Source organism: Anneissia japonica, unplaced genomic scaffold, assembly GCF_011630105.1.
Source record: "Anneissia japonica isolate Jap-2015-1 unplaced genomic scaffold, ASM1163010v1 scaffold284983_len440753_cov197, whole genome shotgun sequence".
NCBI classification, from domain to species: domain Eukaryota; kingdom Metazoa; phylum Echinodermata; class Crinoidea; order Comatulida; family Comatulidae; genus Anneissia; species Anneissia japonica.
Genome location: NW_022682882.1, coordinates 269,380 through 291,354, shown reverse-complemented (window position 1 = coordinate 291,354; position 21,975 = coordinate 269,380). Strand labels below are relative to the sequence as shown.

General features: G+C 34.7%; 2 protein-coding genes across 4 annotated transcripts in view; both read right to left on the bottom strand.

The window, feature by feature from the left end:
* Positions 1–3,181, bottom strand: part of LOC117111107 — an 8,870-nt gene extending 5,689 nt beyond the window's left edge. The window contains exon 1 of the mRNA XM_033254007.1: positions 3,059–3,181. The gene's annotated coding sequence lies outside the window, so the exon portion shown is untranslated. The remainder of the gene's footprint in view (positions 1–3,058) is intronic.
* An 11,507-nt stretch (positions 3,182–14,688) lies between these two features.
* LOC117110902 overlaps positions 14,689–21,975 on the bottom strand; it is a 7,933-nt gene continuing 646 nt past the window's right edge. Inside the window, exons 2-3 of one of the 3 annotated variants that reach the window (XM_033253841.1) lie at positions 21,723–21,789; positions 14,689–16,767 (exon numbers count right to left, since the gene is read on the bottom strand). In XM_033253841.1, coding sequence (XP_033109732.1) covers positions 14,983–16,755 — 1,773 coding nt within the window. In that variant the 5' untranslated portion in view covers positions 16,756–16,767; positions 21,723–21,789 and the 3' untranslated portion in view covers positions 14,689–14,982. Of the gene's footprint in view, positions 16,768–20,722; positions 20,892–21,722; positions 21,790–21,975 lie in introns of those variants that run through there. The other 2 variants (XM_033253921.1, XM_033253772.1) reach the window with 2 other exon arrangements.

Sequence of the window (21,975 nt, the reverse complement as noted above, 5' to 3'; positions counted from 1 at the left end):
GACGCCACTGGTTGTTTGTACGCAAGCATAGGTTTGTTAGGTATGATTTTATGAAGTACAGGGTCGCTATCTAGTATAGGTTGTAGATCGTTGATAATGTGTTGTAATGGTTCAACGAGTGGATTATATGTGACGATAAGTGGGACACGATGATCGGTCTCCAAGAAGGAGACCGATCATCGTCAAAAGTCAGGATTACTTACGATCCATACGATTACTGTTACAAGAAGTTGGAGCGAAAACAGCCGCGCCTTCTTCGTGCTGTGTCAAAGAAAAATTAAGCCGGTAACGATTCTTACAAGTTGATTTTATCATGGAGGTAATATTTTATTAACTACCACGAACGGCAAAGACTGTCCTAAAGCTGTTACGTGCATGTTACTGTTAAATATGGGTTTTTGGTGTCTTTTTAATGAGTAGTATAACACAGTTCCTTTTAGTACACTGCAAACTTTTATTCACACAAACTGTACGTTGGTTACAATCAGCTAAACTCCAGGTTTCAGATGTTAGAGAACCCTTTTTGAGTGGAGTCAGCTCGGCCCTGTACTTTTCTTCTGTGTACTCTACTAAATTGAATCTAACTACTGACTCATGATATGGGGGTGTTTGCCTATTATACTTTAGGTAATGGGGTGTGTATCAAGTAAGTCACCCCATACTTTGAGAGTTTCTGATTGGATCAGAGAAATTCTTTCTTTTCTCTATGATTTAGTAACTTGTTCAAAAAACTGCTAATTAAGATGTATCACAAACTTCAGAGCTTAGGCTCAAAACTGACAATCATAGATTCATAGTGTGAGAAAGGCCAAGTCCAACTGACTAGGGTAAAGTTATACAATGTCCAGTTATATTATTAGATTATCTGTATACTCAAGTTGACCATTAAAACTGTCAAACCAATTTAAGGCATTTATCAGGTGAAGGGTATCGATTCAAATGGTTATGCAAGTTAATACCATTGATCCTTAATACTACATTACATTACGTCAAGTGGAATTTTCTTTTGCAATTGCCATATGGTAACATTCCTAACTTTCTGTCTGGTTAACAATCGCCTAGTCCTATAGTACTTACTTATAGACCTATATTTAAATCGTTTACTACTTTTAATTAATTTTAGTTTTAATTTAGAATATTTGTTACTTTATTAATTGAATTACATATTGATATTGTGTAAATTAAATTTAATCATATAATTTTTTTACTAGAGTAATATTTTTATCTTAATTTATATTTGCTTTGTAAATTGTTTTTAAATGACTTAATGATGTGTATAATTTATATATTTTTATTGTAATGTTTCCTGTATTCATGTTTTTTAAAAAATGTTTCTGGTGGTTGAATTTGTTCGGGTGTAATTTGATTATTTGTTACTTTATTATTAAATTACATATTGTATAGTCTATACTGTGTAATGAAAATTAAATTATTAGTGTGTAATGTATTTATCTTAATTAAATTCATTATATATATACATATATACATATATATACATGTATACACACACATATATATATATACACATATGTACATACAAATATATATATATTAATACATATATATACATTTATTATATAAATACGAATAATATAAATGAAATAATTCGGTACAAAATACATGAAAATACTTGCTGTGGTTTAGCTACTGTCACTCAAATTAAATCTTCAGTTCCAAATTAGAATTGTTCAATTCAGGTTGTGTAAAAGTCAAAATGTTCAAAGCAAAAATTGTTCAAAGTCCAACACCATCATGCTCCACACAGGCTGTCCCACGAATTGTCTTTCTCTATTGATCACATCTCGACAACTAACCCATCATTTCTCAAACATCGTTATTTAACAAGTCCTAAGTCATTCACCCCTTTTCATGGTTTTACTCCCTTTCTCAGAAACTACACCCTTCTACATACCTACTGTCTTACACATCCCCATCTCTTCAATCACAAAATTACTAACCACGATGATTAAAGCACCACAAAACTCACACTTTCACTTCTTGGACATTGTAAATAATTATAATGATGAAACTGACACTGGTAACAATATACATATATACATATATATACATATATTCCTTTTATTATTTGCTTTGTTAATTGTTTTATAGCGATTAATTTGTATAATTTATTTTTTATTTACTTTTATTATAATGTTATATATTATGATCAGGTGGTTGAACCAGTCACATAGGTGTACTTTCACCTGATTTCTTCTAACTTGACTATTGTCTATTCATGTTGTGAGTAGAATTTAAATAAAATTTTTAAAAAATAAGATAAAATCATCAGTAATGAAAAAATTATTAAGGATAATTTTTCATTTTTATTGTCGAAACGTTAAATCCCAACACATGGCGTGTATTTCATTACTTGGAGTCTACATCCGGCGTACACACGCACATGAAAGCCACTACACAGTACATACATCACACCATAAATTACATCATATTGAAAGAAGAGCCCAATGTTTACAAGTATGTTTTCTACTCAGTCACAAACGTGCATGCATAATGTTTAGTTCGGGCTCAGCTGTATATACCCTCGGTTCATGGATCGCATTTTACTGGATCGCCTTATGTTTTCACACCAGAACAATACATTTAACTCCGATTAAAATAGATTAAATGTAGAAGCTTGCCTTATCCCAAGGTCTTGCTGGGTTTAATTCCCGACTACAGGACTTTCTCACGACTGAAAAAACAGAAGCAATTCCAATCTCTAAGCCTCGTATAAAAAGACTTGGTTAGGCATTGTTCCATCCTGTAGTTGACACAAGTTACTTACTGATGGATTCGAATGATTTTTTAAGCGCGACCTAGGCGTTTAGACCAGGGAGATGTACATCTCCCTGTTTAGACTAGGATTGGTATAGTATACTGTAGTATATGTCTAAATGTCTACTGTCTATTGGAAGTCGAAATTGGTATTGTATAAAATAATTTTAACTCTCTTTTACTGCACTCTCTTCCTACTTAGCTTTAAGGTATTGATATGCACCCATTTAATTACACAAATATCACCACTACATCAACGAGCTACAGTTTGCTATTTTCTTACCTTGTGTATAATACTTGTGATAATGATGGACCGCTTTCTTTGCACACTCAGTACTGTCAATACTTGTCCTTTCGCTTATCTCTGGAGTCAATGTGCTGCAAATGATAGCTTTATCCGAGTTACACTGAATCACGCATGAACGAATTCGTCCAATTGCTTGAAAGTCTGCTTTCTAAACTCCGCCCACTTCGGGGAGACCGCAGCATCATATCTCATTTCTCAATGTACAGGTATTACAGTTCACCCTCCCAATAATTCGAGACCATTGAAACAGAAGTGGTGGCAGTGGGGAAAGGAGAGCAGGGGGAAAACAACACAATTCGTTTGGAGAGAAAAAAATACATGTTTTTTTTCTAACATATTAATACAAAATTGATTAAACAAACCTTTGAAACACCTAAATTGTCATAGTTGCCGTGGTTCGCACCCTGTGCCACCAGATATCTCAAGTACGGAACGTCTGTAGTTAGACCTATTTTCTATGGATAAATAGACAAAAATACTAGGCCTACGAAAATTTATCCTAGGTGTAACGTCCAGAAAAAATGACTTTTCCAACATCAGGATCTGTGGTTACATTGTCCCTAACAACTCATACTTGTCGGATTACTGTACTGATAAATTATTGTGAGTAAGTAAGAAAAATTGGCCCGAAAATATTCATCCTGTCCCCCTCTTGTTTTGAAATTCCACATCGAATTGCAGACAATCGGGCCCATTTTCAAAATAAGTTATACTCAAGTTATATCTTGTGTAACCAGTGTACAAAAATGGTACAGAAGGGAAAGTATTTAAAATAACTCCCCTACCTCCCTAAATTCCATGATAGACAAGACAAAGAAGCTTGCTGACCATAAGAATAATTAATGGGATTATTCACCTTGCCTGATAACCACTGGCTATGTATTGGTATAAACATGGAGGTATAAACTACTAGCTAAATGGTCAACCACTTGTCTAGGTAATTATACCCTGTAATGTGACCTAACAAAGGGTCTCAGGAATGTTGTCGATAATTAGGGAGGGGAACGAATCAGATAAAAGTACAGTAGATTGTTTCACAAACAAATTCACAACATCTACTCTTAAGCTAAAGAGAGCAGTAGGTTCTCCTGCCGAAACCTAGTTGTCTAACACTCTCCATTGCTCAACAAATTCAGGTAAGACCAGCATGCTTTATTATTTTTTAGCTTAACCAGTTTAGTTAAGTCAACTGAATGTTTAGATTATTTAATATAACTGTCTATAATATATGCAACCCTTTTACCAAGTTAATCTTAAATTGCCTCTCACCTATTATGTGTTTTAAGTAACTTTATATTCTGTTAATGAAATTATTATTTGCATTTATAGCTAAAACGCTATTACATGATAAACACTGATTATTATCATAATCAGTCCATGATCCATATATTGATTATATTGTTCCATTGAATAAAGTCTTGAGCATTACACAACATCTACTCTTAAGCTAAAGAGAGCAGGTTCTCCTGTCGAAACCCAGTTGTCTAACACTCTCCATTGCTCAACAAATGTAGGTGTTGAGAGAAGATTCCCAAAGTCATACTGAGTGAAGGATTGGAATCCGCACCTATCAGAAGACTTGGTAATCGTGAACAGTGTTAAGACCTACGAATCAACAGCATCCCTACTGAGTGATTCAAATACATCGAGCAAGATGTTTGTCAACAAAATATAAGTTTAACTTGTACTTATTATATTATATGTTATTTGTAACCTGACTGCGTTTTAGCAATAATTACTATTTTGTATAATTTCGATTTGATGATATAATATATGCTCACTTAAAGCCAAACACTGTTTAATTTGATTCATTACAAGTCCAGTGCCTCCTTCGTCAAGCCTATCCGAACCCCGCTCACCTCAATCTTAAGGCATCATCTTATGTATTGTGTGTAGAGCGGTTACACTTGCACTTAAGTTATATCTTATAAGTTTGAAGATTGTTAGTACAGGCACCGGGTCTGCGGCCCGGTACAGGGATGTACTTTTAAGAGGTGGTCTTGAATTAGGGGAGGCTCGGAATGGAATCCTATGGTGTCGATGTGGTGGGTGAAACAAAGAAATGATCAAATATAATATTAACTTCCACTGAAATACAAATTGGAAAAAGTTTGGGCCTGGTTATCATAAAATTGCTACAATTTCGCTACAGTGATTTCATCAGTGTACGAACGAAAAGCTCCAGGAGAACCAACACACCAGAGCGCAAGTCATTGGGAAGGGTCATTCGTTTGGTACGGTAATCGTTGAATCTCAAAATATGTGTCTTTTCGGAGTTACTGTCTCTTTGTTAGCAGATCACTCAAATTAATAAAAACTATGGAAAGCCCCAGCTGTCTTAAGCCTACAAAAACTATTATATTATTTATGTTTGCTATTATATTATTTACGTTTACTATTATATTATTTACGTTTATTATTATATTATTTAAAATTATTATTATATTATATATGTTTATTATTATATTATTTATGCCTATTAGTATATTATGTACGTTTATTATTATATTATTTATGTTTATTATTATATTATATATGTTTATTATTATATTATATGCGTTTATTATATTATGCCCATTTATTATTATATTAAATATGTTTATTGTTATATTATTTACATTTATTATATTATATATGTTATTTTTATATTACGTACGTTTATTATATTATTTACATTTAGTAATATATTACGTACGTTTATTATTATATTGTATACGTTTGTTACTATATTTTATATGTTTAGTATTATACTATTTACGTTTGTTATTATATTATGTACGTTTCATGTTATATTATGTATGTCTTTTATTTTATTATGTACGTTATTATTATATTATATATGTTTACCATTATTTACGTCTATTAGTATATTATGTACGTTTATTATTATTATATTATACATGTTTATTATTATATTACAGACGTTTATTATTACATGATGTACGTTTAGTATTATATTATATACGTTTATTATTATATTATGTACGTTCAGTATATATTATGTGTGTCTATTAGTATATTACGTAGTCTATTATTATTATATTACATACGTTTATTTTATTATTTACATATAGTAACATACTATTGACGTTATTATTATATTATACGTTACTATGATATTATTTACGTTTGTTGTTATATTATATAGGTTAAGTATTATATTATACACGTCTGTTATTGTATTATGTAAGTTTTGCATTGTAGTATTTACGTTTGCTATTATATTATGTATGTTTAGTATTATATTATTACGTCTATTATTATATTATGTATGTTGTTATTATATCGTTCATTTATTATTATATTATAAAAGTTTAGTATTATATTATCAATACACTATTATTAATTATGTACATTCATTATTATTTTGTTTAATTCACTATTATATTATCTCCTTCCTTATGATGTTATACACATCACTATTATTTCATTGCAGTTCATTTGTATAGGGCAGTTGAGCAGTATATTATGGAAGTTGAGTAGTACATCATGGCTGTTCATTATGTTGTTATACCAACTTTTTATATTTCCTGTACAGAGGATTGTGGGCTGGCTGTTAGTAGGGCAATTCTTGACCCTAGGTCAGACCACAGATAACTGTATCTAGCTAGGCAGTAAAACCACAAGCTCGCACTGGCAGCCTCTTGTATTGACTGAAACACAGAGAATTGGGCCTGTGGCAGAGTTACTTTTAGGAAGACTTCTGTGGTAGGGTACATGTGTTAACCACCTCTTAATTTTTCAACAATGGCAGTGTAGGGCACTTGTTGACCCTACCAAAGATATTAGAGAAACACAAGTGCGGTGATTTTATGCTGTGCGACGAAATACCACCGTTTCCCCAATTCAGTCTAAACTAAAGATCTTTGGTGTAGGCCTAAATAACCTTTCGCAGGCACAGGCCTATTCAAGAAGGGGGACCACCCGCTCCCCCTAAATTTTTCAAAAATTGTAAAACATTGGAGGAAAAAAAATTACATTCAAACTTTAAGTCTGAGAGTGTCCGGTCATCTAGAGGCCATACTCGTAAAGTTTCTTATTTCAGTCCCAACCATGGTGGGGCTGAGGTGATTCAGATCCTCCATCTGTCAAACTCCCTCCTTGGGCCCCCTCTATTTCAAATCCCTGGCAATTGGCAAGGTCTTTGGACTCATTGCTGGCACCTCATCAATGTTTTTTATTTATTTCATTGTGAAAAGGCCCTAAAAAATGTCTGTAAAAAATGTGAACCTTTGAAAATTTGGGGAGTGGGGGGGGGGGAGGTCGTACGACCTTTCCCACTCCCTCCCTTGGGTACACTCATGCCTACTGTATATGGGTGTCTACAAAACGAAGCCCAAGGACCCGAAAAACGAAGACCACATGTTTTTCTCTTAATCGTGATAGCAATTTTGTTGTTGTTGTTTTTTTTTAAATCATTTCATGCTATGTATATATAATATTTAGCTTTCTAGCACATTAATTGCCTGAATTTGAGTCAATTTAATGTTATTCTGGTGGAGGTTTTCGTTTTTGCAGGTTTTCGGTCTTCGTTTTCTAGACACCCAGGGTGTCTATAAAGCGGAGACACTTGATAACATCACAAACAAAAGTACAGTATAAATAATCTCTATTATGATTTTGTGACAGTCTGGTGTAGTATCATTAAAAAAGAGAGAAAAGTGTGGGTCTTCGATTTTCGTGTCTTGGGTCTTTGTTTTGTACACACCCATATAGGATGTCTATAAAACGAAGACCCTTGAAAACAGACATCCCAAAAAATTTCGCAATTTTGATATTGTGACTGCCTGGTGTATTATCAAATTGGGTTCTTCGTTTTTGGGTCTTCTTTCTTCGGTCTTCATTTTATAGACACCCATCAATTAAATGTGGAAGAAAACAAATTTTCGGGGTTAGAGCGCACCTCTCAGGGTCATCTGCCGATGAATGTGTGTTCTCTGGGGTTGAAAATTGGAAATATAAAAATTTTGTGTAAGTCTGGTTTGTGTGTATAATGTAAATGTAGTATAAATCTGTTTCGTATTCTCGGAACCTGGAAAATATGCTCGATAAATTGTTTATTTCGTCGCACAGCATAAAAACATCGCACTTGCGTTTCTCTAATATTTTTGTTAGGGTCAACAAGTGCCCTACACTGCCATAGTTGAAAAATTAAGAGGTTGACACATGTACTGCCTAGCTAGATACAATTATCTGTGGTCTGACCTAGGGTCAAGAATTGCCCTACTAACAGCCAGCCCACAATCCTCTGTACAGGAAATATAAGCAGTCGGTATAACAACATAATGATCAGCCATAATATCTACTCAACTTCCATAATATACCACTCAACTGCCATATACAAGTGAACTGCAATAAAATAATACTGTAGTAAATGTGAAACTTAACAAATTTTTGAAATGCAGAATGGAATTCTTCTCACATCGCGTAATAAATATCTGGAACAGCTTACCACAAGAGGTTGTTTGCTGCCACAACTGTAAACACCTTCAAGAACAGACTGGACAGCTGTGGGGTCTTAAAGGCGTTTGCCTAACTTTTCCCACTTATATCAAGTATCAAGTAAGTAATGTACATAATTATAATAGTGAGTATAGAAAATATAATACTGTACTAAACTTCTATAATATAGTAATAAATGAACGACATATAATAAAAACATCATAATATAATAATAGACGTAAATAACAATACTAAACATACATAATATAATACCAAACGTAAATAATACAATACTAGACATACGTAATATAATAACAAACGTGTATAATATAATACTTAACCTATAGACCTATAATATAACAACATACGTTAATAATATCATACTAAACGTACATAATATAGTAATAACGTCAATAGTATACTACTATTTGCAAATAATAAAATAAATGTATGTAATGTAATAATAAACGTACGTTATAAATATACTAATAAACACACACAATATATACTGAACGAATATAATATAATATAATAACAACGTCAATAGTATACTACTATATGCAAATAAAATAAATGTATGTAATGTAATAATAAACGTACGTTATAAATATACTTATAAACGCACATGATATATACTGAACGTACATAATATAATAATAAACGTATATAATATAATAATAAACGTACATCATATAATACAAAACGTCTGTAATTCAATAATAAACATGTATAATATAATAATAAACGTACATAATATACTAAAAGATGTAAATAATATAATGGTAAACATATATGATATAATAATAACTTACATAATATAATAAAAGACATAAATAATATAACATGAAACGTACATAATAAAATAACAAACGTAAATAGTATAATACTAAACGTACGTAATATAATAATAACGTACATAATAATACTAAATGTATAATAATAATAAATGTAAATAATATAATAATAAACATATATAATATAATAATAAACATACATAATATAATACTAAACGTACATAATATAATAATAAACGTGTATAATATAATAACAAACATATATAATATAATAATAGGCATAAATAATATAATAATAAACGTACATAATATACTAATAGGCATAAATAATATAATAATAAACATATATAATATAATAATAAATTTAAATAATATAATAATAACGTAAATAATATAATAACAAACGTAAATAATATAATAGCAAACATAAATAATATAATGTTTTTTGTAGGCTTAAGACAGCTGGAGCTGGACTTTGTGAGGGACCCGGATTTTAGGCGACCTCGTATGCCAGTTGATTCCTTTTTTTTTCACACCCACACACACACTCACCTAAATAGCAAGATAAATATGAGGCGCCATCTTCCTTACAAAAAATTGGTATAGTAGGAGGTTATTTTTCACCCCTGCTTGTGAAGATTGGCAGTCTTAATTTTTTTTGGCTGGAGTGGACACACGTTGACTACTCTGAGCCTAGTGTATAACATGTGGCTAATGGGCTTATACCACCTTAACTTTCAGTCTGCGGGGTTCAGTCGTGGCACGATCCAGTGTTCTTCTCATGACTAAAAATCATTATGAACAAATGTATCAATAGATGATGATTTTTAAATTTTTTATATAATATATAAAAAATTATATATTATATAATATTTTATATAATATATAATATTTTATATAATATATAATTTTTTATATAATATATAATAAATTATATTATATAAAAAATTATATATTATATAAAAAATTATATATTATATAAAATATTATATATTATATAAAATAATATATAAATATATAACGTAAAAAGCCATGTTATTTTTGCTAAATAATAAGTTAACAGATGGCGCCTCATAGTATGATAAGGCCCTGGGAAGTCATATTGCTGGAAAAAATAATTGGCCACTCAAAGAGTGCGATACTATAGTACAGTATGATGAACATGCTTGTTCGGGTTAGAACAGTTTATTGACCTCAATATAGATTGACACACACCTCACCCACTCAGTTGCAGCGCCAGAATCTAAAATTTGTGGAGGGGTTCAAGTAAGGGGATCAAGTGAGGGGCAGGGTAAAATTTTAGGGGGAAATATGCGCCCCGAAGTGGGCGAGGTCGGGTGTCGCTCAAAATGTCTCGAAAGTGATTCAGGGGGCGAAGCCCCCGAAAAATGACAATTTAGAGGTTTCAGAGACTTATTTAATCGATTTTATAGATACTGTAGATAGTTTGCTAATACGTTTGTTCGTTTTTTGGTTTTTTTTTTTTTTTTTTTTTTTGGGGGGGGGGGGGGGTGTGGGGGGGGTCNNGATAAAGAAAACTACCTACCCCCCACCCCGTGGCGCCGATAAAATAACAAGCCATAGGCCTATAAAGTTTTTAGTTTACAATCCCTGAGTATTCTGTTGTTTATTTAAATAAATTATGCTATTTTTAGAAATGCTTTTCACAATAGGCCTACAATTTGAAGATCTCGTTATAAGTTCAAACATATTAAGTGATACACTGTGTACGTTGTTCTGATCATCTACCTATTCTGATACATTACAGTCTTGTATATTATATCTTGCTTTCGTAACAGTGTCCTTGAAATCCCTAAATCGTCATAGTTTATAGATTCCTGACCCCCTGGACCACTTCCGAGCGATTTTGAACAGCGCCCTACCACGCCCACATACGCTTTAACAGTCGTGGACGCAGTGGTGGCGTCGGGGAAGACGATAAATTTTGTCGGGGAACAAACAAATCAAAACAAATTTTTAAAGGTAATATTCGTTTAGCCACCATATTGTTTGTGTTAACTTTTCATCACAACAATAACAATAATAATTCAATGAGACTAATTAAAAATAGTTTGCGTTCTGTTATGACAAATGCTCATTTAGATAACCTCATAATGGTTGGAATACATCGTGATAGGTGAAGCAACCTCGACCATGACAGATTTCATGAAAAATTTCCAATATAGAATTTCACTTCCAAGAATGAGGATTTGAAAATAAATTGCATGGTTACATTGCACTCTTTGTTTCTTGCTTTATTCAAAATGTTTTGGTTTGGGAAGCTGATTTCAACATTAGAAAGCATAGCCTATATGAAGTCGTATTATAGTAACTCAATTGCTATCAAATAAGTAATAAAAATTCGCCATAATTCATCAAATTAGGCGGCCCTCTGTCCCCCAGCCAAGTGAGACTCGATTCGCTCGACTAGCCCCCCCCCCCTCCGTCGGGCAGGTCCTGGCGCCACCACTGCGTGTACGTCGACCCCTGTCGGGCAAATCTTGGCCACCCCTGTTCCCCTACTATTAACAATTCTTCTATATAGTTAAAACCGCACTCAGTTTCAGAGCGAGTGGAACAATACGAATGACTATCAAATCCTATGAAAAGCATGAGCTAATAATATATACACTGTAAGAGAATTTTTTTTAATGAATGTTACTCTGCAAAAAAATTATAGGCCTAAGTGGACTTTTTTTCATCCAAGGTTACCAGGTAAATTTGATTTGATTTGATATTCTGAAAACGTGGTGTGGAACTTAAATTTTAATTGTAATAGTAATGTTATCCTTAACATCAATTAAATACCACTTATAAAAAAGCTAGAACGCCGGTTCCAGTACTATGCCCCATCTGGGGTCCTAGGCCCCTCCCCATGTTTAAGCACGGATTGACCGTACACTACAAACCATAAAGCTCGTTTCAGCCACCCCCAATACTGACTTGGCAAATGTGGTTTTACTAAGTTTTACCCACAAAATACAGGACGCATTCCAATGCAATGACAAACTGACCCGGAGGACACTGAACGTGTACTGATCATCCTCAGTTGGCCTGTTGTAAACCTTCTGTTAGTAAAATAGTACTAATAATAGTAAACTCTAATATACTCCATGTTTAAATTGTTCGCCATGTCCTAAAAACCTGAAAAAATAAATATTATGACCTAATTGCTTAGTTTGTATAATTATGTAGGTTAACAAAAGTATTTACTTGAAAATTCACACAAAAAAAATCTTGCCAACTAAGCGGCCAATTTTAAAATACCGTTCCTGATTATTTTGCTTATTACCCTAACTCGGCTGGAATGGATATTCGTAGTAAGGCTACTGTATATTTAAGACGGTAAATCTAATTGGTGGGTCGAAGGCCAGCCTTCCCGATTGCCTCTAGGACTACCGTAAGCAACGCTATATGAAAGCCCAGATTCCATTTAATCTCCGGACAACTTAAATCATACAACTAATATTTTAAAATATTATTTATTATAATTTTATGCAAAATCATCATTAGTTACTATTTTATAATTTTCTTAACTGTTTTGTTAACTTGGCCTATTCATGGTGGTACCATTGAAACACAGAACTTGACCTTTTTTTGAAAAATGGGTCCAGATTTCTCATATTTAGCTTAAAATAGGTAAAATTTAAGAAATGGGTCCAGATTTTTCACATTTTTGCGTAAAATGGGTAACATTGTTTGAATTTACGCGTAAAGTGGATCCACACTGATATTGTCCACCTGTTTGAAAATCCTGGCTACGGCATTGACTGTACTGGAATGTAGATAAAAGAGCCCAAATGACTGGTAGTCACCTATTACAGAGGGTATAATTATGTCGCACCTACTGCACATAAGGTACATATATATTTTTTTGGTTTTCTATTTGTTTTAAAATAGAAACCTCACTTGACATTTTAACTCAGCCTCAATTTGTTCTTATTTTGTTTTTATTTTTAAGCAATTTTAGCCTCAGTGTTTTTATTTAAAAAAACATAAATTTTTTTTTAAATGTATACGAATAAACTCTAATCCTCCACCCCAAAATATAGAGGGAGCGTTTTTAGACCATGGAAGGAATGGGGTTGCCATAATTACCATTGACAGGCGAGTGACCCACGGCTGATGTATTATAGTGCTAGAACGAGTGCCTCCCGGGAATTTCATCGGGAAGTAAAGGAGAGCCCAATCACACGAGTTACGTCGGCTCAAAGTCTGCATTTTTTATGTGTGGACAATCAAAATGTCACAAAGCCGGACCTGAGCCGACCTAAATTTAGTTCCGACTTTTGAGTCGGCTAAGAGCATTTTGAGCCTGAAATTGGCAAAAGAAGAATATGAACACAGAGCCTGGGAAAAGTTGTTTACCTCCTTTACGTATATTCATTGCTAAAAAATTTGAATTAAGCCTACACCTACCGTGGTATGAGCGAGTAGGCTAACCTGTTATTATTTATTAGACCTCCTTATGGAAGTGCCAATCGCATATTTTCAAAATCTGAGAGGCCTACTGGGACGCTAATATATTCTGCATTAAGATCATAATTTGAACCATAAAGCGATAGCAATCACCGAGTAACGTAAAATGATCTGGCGTAATTCGTGCTCTCGTATGGCATGTGTGATACTATACCAGTGGGAAAAATTTCCCCACCCGCCCTGTAGACCCAAAAAGGTTGTGGGTGGCCTGGTTCTGATGGCCTGGCCCGGCCTGCCCCAATAAATAAAGGCACCTATCGGGAACTCCAAACTCTCCATCTCCTTCCCTGCCTACGTCGGTATTATGACGCTAAAGTTGACTGGGTTTTTTGTCATTATAACACCTCGTAAATGGGCCTATTTAACAAATCTTGAAAAAAAAAAAAACTATGGGAACTAAATGTTAGCGGCATTAATCTAAAGCCGGGCACACACGGACGCAGACGGTCGTCAGACAACGCGATTCTATAAAGATCGAAACGGCCGGGACGAGGCGTCAGCAACGGACCGTTTTTAATGACGATTCACTCCCCGGGCTGCCAACAACAATCAGGACGCTGTCGCATCGAGCACTCACAAAAACCGGAGATAGATTCGTTGCCGATGCTCGTACGGCGACGTGTGAGCAAGGATTTAGGCTAAAAAATCATAGGGACCATTAGCGTACTTAGGACGAACGTACATATCGGAAACATTAAAAAAACACAAGCTCTTCATATAGACCCTTGTGTAACGGTATGTTCCTTGTTTTCATTCGATTTCGATTTATTATCATTGAAAACCGTTACACAGGCAGTAATGAAACTATACCAGACTAAATACTGTATTATTAATAAATGATTTGATATATAAACTTCTATAAAACAGAACAAAACGATGGAATCAAACTCATTTAATTTTCTATAGAGTGTATTTTCTTTTAAAAAATAATTAACAGTTTCTGTTAGGCAACAACGATAGCATTGTTATAAGCGATAAACAAGAAAAATAAACAGTTAAGCGTTTGGCCTAAACTACAGTACTATTTAACAATGCTTCATAAAATCAAGCGGTTACGAAAAAAAGTGGTTGAAAACGTAAAGTACCAGACGTATTATCATGCCTAAGCTTTCAGGACTATAATAAAATAATTTGCAGATAAATCTGGATATAGATTTTATGATTACTAATATTGCTTTTCTGTTATTATTCTTGACATGAACAAAGTGTCTTCTCAATGCCATGAGTACGTTCATGCTTATTTCTTTCACTGCTTAAAGAGAACCTTTCTTTGCAGAATTCGCATGCATGTAATTTCTCCATCGAGTGCGCTCGTTCATGACGTTGCAAATTGTAGATATCTTTGAATTTTCTGTTGCACTTGGTACAATTGTTCATAGTAGGCCTATGTGTCGTCTTTTCACGTGCATAGCTCTGACTTTCACATACATCACTTTTCATGTCATGTACATCGCTGACTAATTTCACGATTTCATCATCGTTTCTGTTATTTTGCACCAGGTATTCGCGTGTCTTGACCTCACCATGCATTATGCGATGTGTCATGTGCTCTGTGTGATCTTCTTTCAGTGACTCACATCTACTCTCATCACGCTTAATATCCTTCTTTTCTTCATAAACATTATTTCCTACGACTGAAGTATTACTTTTCTTTTCACTCATCACTACCGCCGGAATGGATTTGACCGTCCTGTGCCGCGCATCTTTGGATGTCAGATTCATGCCCATTAGAACTGATGTACGAGCGGCACGAGGAACGTCTTGAACGTTTTTTCCATTCGCTCTTTCCATCTTCAATCGCTTCACTATTGCCGATAATGACCTCTGTGCCCTTGTAAGTTCAATTTTCGGTCTTTTCCTCGAAGTTTCTTTCATGGTATCATCTGATTTTATTGGATGCTCTTCTGATGTCAACAAACCTTTCCTACTAACCAGTACACCTTCAGCAAACGTGACTCTCTTTTTCCCGCATCTATGGTTGAAATTGGATCTTCGTTTCAAAATAGATTTCAACACACCATCTGGCGCTTGGGTATCGTCCCATGTTGATTTACGATGTTTCTGATGACTTTTGGCCGGTAGATCTACCACCTTGTCACTTCCAAAAGCCGGCGTCTTCATTATCTTTTTGGTTACTTTCAAGGCGGTCTCATTGGCTTTACTTATCACATCCGTTACCATTGTTCCCTTCATACCAATTCTCATCGTCTTCGGTGCATGGACGCACGCACTCAAATCAGCAACCATTGGAGGTCCTTTAAGCAATACATTTGACGGCATGATAACTTTTGGTGTCAACGATTGCAACTCTTTATGTGATTTGTCTTCAAAAGAAGATGCATCGAATCCGGTTTTGAAAGAATCTAAAAATGTTTCGAATTCACTAAAGAACGATCGTTCCGAGTTTATTGCTTCAGATGTTGATCCATTGGTGTCAGGTGTAGTAACATGATGATTATTATTAATAAATTCCTTAAATGAAGAACCGGAAATAAGGGTGGGTTTATCAATGCTGAAAGTATTGCTTTCCTGAATAACTCTTGTCATCTGGTGACATTGAGTCTGATGAGAATTAACCGTACTCATTGAATTATGATCGGTGGGATCATCCTCGTGGTTATGACGCTGTAGGCACAGTTCAGGGCTATCGAAAGGTCTACCATTTCTGAACTGTTCATCGTTGAAATCACACTTGGTAATATATCGACGCTTAAAGTCGCCATTAACAAACTGTCTAAAGCACGACTCAAATTGCGACGGAATTCGTTCTTCCCTTTTCTGAACGATGTTCGTTTCTTGATTCATGTCTTTTTTTTCCAATTTGGAATATAGTTTGTCGTGTGCAGCGCTTCTCTGAACCAGAGCTAGTGACCTCATGTGTACATTGTGACTTGTCACTTCAAGTATTAGGATCGATCGACCATACCCTTGATGTTCTGACACTCTTCCTTCAGTCATACGATCGCAATCCTAAACATAGCAGAGAAATTATTATTATTATTTTTATTTTTATTTTTATTTTTATTATAATTATTATTAAGACATACCATTAGCATAGTTATATTCTCTACACCATCATGTTGCAATTGCACGTGTAGTATTACTACTGTATATTAGAATAAACGAATAATTATTGTTACATCAAAATAGATCAGTTGGTGATGCATTTGTGTTTGGTACCAAAGAGATCATGCCTTCAATTCCACAATACTGGTATGTTCTGTTCAGCAGGATAACAGATGTACAACACAAGCCCCATATGATAGTACAGAGTTTTGTAAGGACATATGCAGATGCATACCGAAACATGGGCAAGTACGTCTGTATATCTTCAATTTCAACTATCAAAATAACGCAAATGACAAATGGCATTATTCAACGAACATTTACCACTACCGTTGCTTTTCCAGGTAGGCATATGTGGCATTGCTATTAATGCGGTGCGCGAAATACTAGGTCTCTATGTGCCAGGCATGAGAACGCTGTGGTGGGAAATTTTTAATTTTTCTTTATATCACGAAAACCGCAGTATGGGTGATAGGCAGCTGTCGCTGACCAATGATGTTGATAAGTTGTACCATGGACCTATTAATAAGGTCCATGGTTGTACAACTGAATTTTCTAAGAAACAAAAAGCATATTTGACGAAAAACATGGGAATGGTTAATAAGATACAGATTTTTTAAATATTTAAAAACATAGTCTGAAACACTCGGAGATAATGCAGAATAAAGGTACTTTTCTGGTTGTTATTAGAAATGCACGAATTCTTCAGCTATAAATGATTTAACCACAGTCTGTGGTTTAACTGTACAAGAATGGACTGTTTCTTACTGTATGGTCCCTTCAACCAAAATGGTTTGATCCATAACTTGTTGTCATTTTGCTAACAGCTATAATGGCATTTTAAAGAACTGTACATGTGACACACTTTTTTAGCATGAAAATGTCAAATTATATGTATTTACCCAGTCAGTATCATGCTGACTGGGTTTTTTCCCCCAGCAGTTTCTTCTTTCTTTCTTTACCCAGTCAGCAGCTTGCTGACTGGGTTTTGTTTCCGAGTAGTTTCTTCTTTCTTTCTGGCAACATTTTAAAAGGCTACTAGTGGCAAACTACTGGACCGATTTAATTAAAACTTGGTCAGTAGGACCGGTGCCACCTCCCATTTATGTGTTGTTCACAACTTGGGTCAAAGGTCACATAAGGGGCATTAGGGTCAAAAAACCAAAAATCGTATAAAAGACTACTTGTCTCACAAACGTAGCACAGTCTTGTCCTTTGCACATATACATTGGCATAAGGCAGAGTCTATAGGGTGTTCAGTGATAACTGGTAAAAGGTCATTAAGGGGTAATTTTTATCTTTTTACTGGCAACATTTCAAAACGATACTAGTGCCATACGGTAGATATTAAGTTATTTATTTTACAAATTATGACATTAGGAATTCTTAAATAATGTAATAATACATTCATAGTGCGCGACTTTGGGGGTTTTTGTTAAAAAATAAACAGCATGTCGATTACTTTTAAAATATTTAACCACTCATTTTATTAACAAATATGTTCAAGATTACATTAACGCAATAAAAGTAAAATTTCCTTTTTTTTAATATATTACATTAAAACACAGGGACAAGAAAATGGCACTTTACTGAAGAATTACCTGGATACATCCTTTTTTCTGTCCAGTTTTCAAATATTCCAAAATCTTTATCTCATTAACCGTTACAGATTTTTTTCGTCAAATGCTTTTCGTATGTTACACCACAACTTGATGCGGTCTGTAGTTCTTATTAACGTTTACATTTAACATTTTTAAGTTTGCAAGCTGGGGGTTCCAGCCAGAGATCCCCGAGTCCATGACGGAGGACATGTCGGACCTCCTGTCGGCAAATTTCGTGAACTATTTCCCCCCCCCCTCCCCCTCAGGTCCAAGTATTCTAGGCCCAATTCGCATCAAACGCACTCGTCGGACCAAGGCCACACTCATACAAGTATGTAGGCTAAGCACAGCTGCTCTTTACAACCAAGTGCAGTGAAATTTTGTCATTAAGAACCGGCGACACCTCCTACACCTCAGTCTGGGATCAGGGGTCACAAAGGGGTCATCGGGGTTGAATTTTCAAAATAGCCCAATTGAGCTCAAATTTACCAGGAATGATCCTTAGGACCTTCTAAAAAAAAAATACTCTTTACCATGGCAAACGATTGAACCGAGTTTAATCAAATTTTACCATTAAGAATCAGTGACACCTCCTACACCCTTGTCTGGCATCAGTGGTTACATAGGGTTCATCGGGGTCAAATTTTCAAAATAGCCCAATTGAGCTCGAATTTACAAGGAGTGATCCTTAGGTGCTTCTAAACATGAAAAACTACTCTTCATCTATAGGTAAAAATTCACAAGGTTCACTATAGTGAAAATTATCAAGTATTTCTAGTGACTAACGATTGGACCAATTGCATTAGATAGACATGGGGTGTCCACAAGTTGAGATTTAAGGTCACAGTGGTTATCTCTTAAAAATGACTGGGTTCATACTCTATTGAACATAGTATCTCTAGTTCTTTTTTCTTTCTTTCTGGCAACATTTTAAAAGGCTACTAGTGGCAAACTACTAGACCGATTTAATTAAAATTTGGTCAGTAGGACCGGTGCCACCTCCCATTTATGTGTTGTTCACAACTTGGGGTCAAAAGTCACGTAATGGGCATTAGGGTCAAAAAACCAAAAATCGTATAAAAGACTACTTGTCTCACAAATAACGTAGCACAGTCTTGTCCTTTGCACACATACATTGGCATAAGGCAAGGTCTATAGGGTGTTCAGGGATAAGGGGTAAAAGGTCATTAAGGGGTAATTTTTATCTTTTTACTGGCAACATTTCAAAACGATACTAGTGCCATACGGTAGATATTAAGTTATTTATTTTACAAATTATGACATTAGGAATTCTTAAATAATGTAATAATACATTCATAGTGCGCGACTTTGGGGGTTTTTGTTAAAAAATAAACAGCATGTCGATTACTTTTAAAATATTTAACAACTCATTTTATTAACAAATATGTTCAAGATTACATTAACGCAATAAAAGTAAAATTTCCTTTTTTTTATATATTACATTAAAACACAGGGACAAGAAAATGGCACTTTACTGAAGAATTACCTGGATACACCCTTTTTTCTGTCCAGTTTTCAAATATTCCAAAATCTTTATCTCATTAACCGTTCCAGATTTTTTTCGTCAAATGCTTTTCGTATGTTACACCACAACTTGGTGCGGTTTTTGGTACCTATTAACGTTTACATTAACATTTTTAAGTTTGCAAGATGGGGGTTCCAGCCAGAGATCCCCGAGTCCATGACGGAGGACATGTCGGACCTCCTGTCGGCAAATTTCGGGAACTATTGCTCCCCCTCTCCCCCTCAGGTTAAAGTATTCTAGGCCCGATTCGCATCAAACGCACTCGTCGGACTAAGGCCACACTCATACAAGTACGCAGGCTAAGCATAGCTGCTCTTTACAACCAAGTGCAGTGGCGTACGTATCTAGGGGCACAACCCCCCCCCCCCCACAAAAAAAAATCACGGTGAATTAGTGGTTTTTTTCAAGTTGTAAAATTTGAGAATTATTTACAAAAACAAACTTCTACTGAACGATCGGTGTTGCGTTTCCCGACCGTCACCTGAATGATGTTGTAAACATTAGAAACACAATTTTAAACACAAAATACCTCGTTCTAAAATCTAGGAAGTGCAACGCTCTATTTATTCAGAAAATCCAGAGTACACGTCTCCGACCGGCCTGCTAAGCATGTGTGAGACTAAACACGAGGCGAGAAAAGGCAAGATATGTTCAAACATGGAGGAATTAGTCCTCCAAGGTTCAACTGATTGACAGAAAGTACAGTACTTACTGTTGTAATTGTGAGGACATCAACAAAATTAATGATCTTGTATTAACTATGACTGAATTTAAATGAAACGTAACACAATTTAAATGTAAAAAAGCAACGCTTCGCTAAAATCATATTGGGCAAATAACTCCATTATCACTGAAGCCACGCATATTACGTCTGTATGCTACCGAACAAGCCAGTTAGCTATTTTCTCTTATGCATTCCTGGAATGGCGGCGTACAAGGAATCAAACTACGTAGGTCAATGACCTTGTGTCTGCTTCTCCGAAAGTCAAACTTATTATATGCGATTCAAAACGTATTACTAAACTATTGTAGGCCTAATTTTTTTCATATTACAGCCATCGGAACGGAATCGGTTTTCTAGACGTCTTTTGAGCTTCACCCTTTATTATGTCTATTATATTACATAAAATTATGTCTATTGATCTCATGATGATGTTTCAATAAAACGAAGACGACAAAACAGAAATTACATTAGGCGAAGGCCTGCCTGGCCTAAGCCTGCTTGAAATGGACAGGCAGTAGGGCACCCCAACTATATCGACAAATAAAAGGCAAAATATGTTTACGGCCAAAAAAAAATGTACTTGTTTAGCGTCACACCCTCAAAAATGTTCAGGGGGGGGGGAGGATTTAAAAAAAAAAAATTTTTAGCTGGCCTAACTAGGCCTCAGACTGACTCTACTAGAGTCAAATCTTTGACAAAGGCCATAACGGACACCACATTTTACATAAAAGGTTTGTTTGCACAATATTTATTTTAATAGGCATTGACTTGTGGTTCCGTATAGACTAACTGCTGCAGTGCTAGGCTAGGCCAGGTGGGCCTCACTACATTACTAGGGTCTAGGCCTAGTTACATAGGCTAGGCCTAAAACACCTGCCAGTTGAAGCGTAGGTCGTAACCTATTATTTGTCTTCATAGTACTTTATTATTATCATATTTAAAACATTGTTTATTATCTAAAAAGAACCAAATAAAAACATGTACACACCTACTATACTACCAATCAAATCATAAGCACACGGATATGAGTTGAGGGAAGGAATCAATTTTTTTTTCTGCAGAAAAAACATACTTGTAATGTTAGTTAGTGGCGCACTTCACATCTTGTTCCCTGTGCTGAGAAATGAAAAAACTATCGTTTTTCCTCAAATATTGGCATTTTTTAGTCGATTTCCATCACTTTTTTACAAAAAAAAAAAAAAAAAAAAAAAAGACAGGCGGCTAGAAAATCAGGGTCGGGC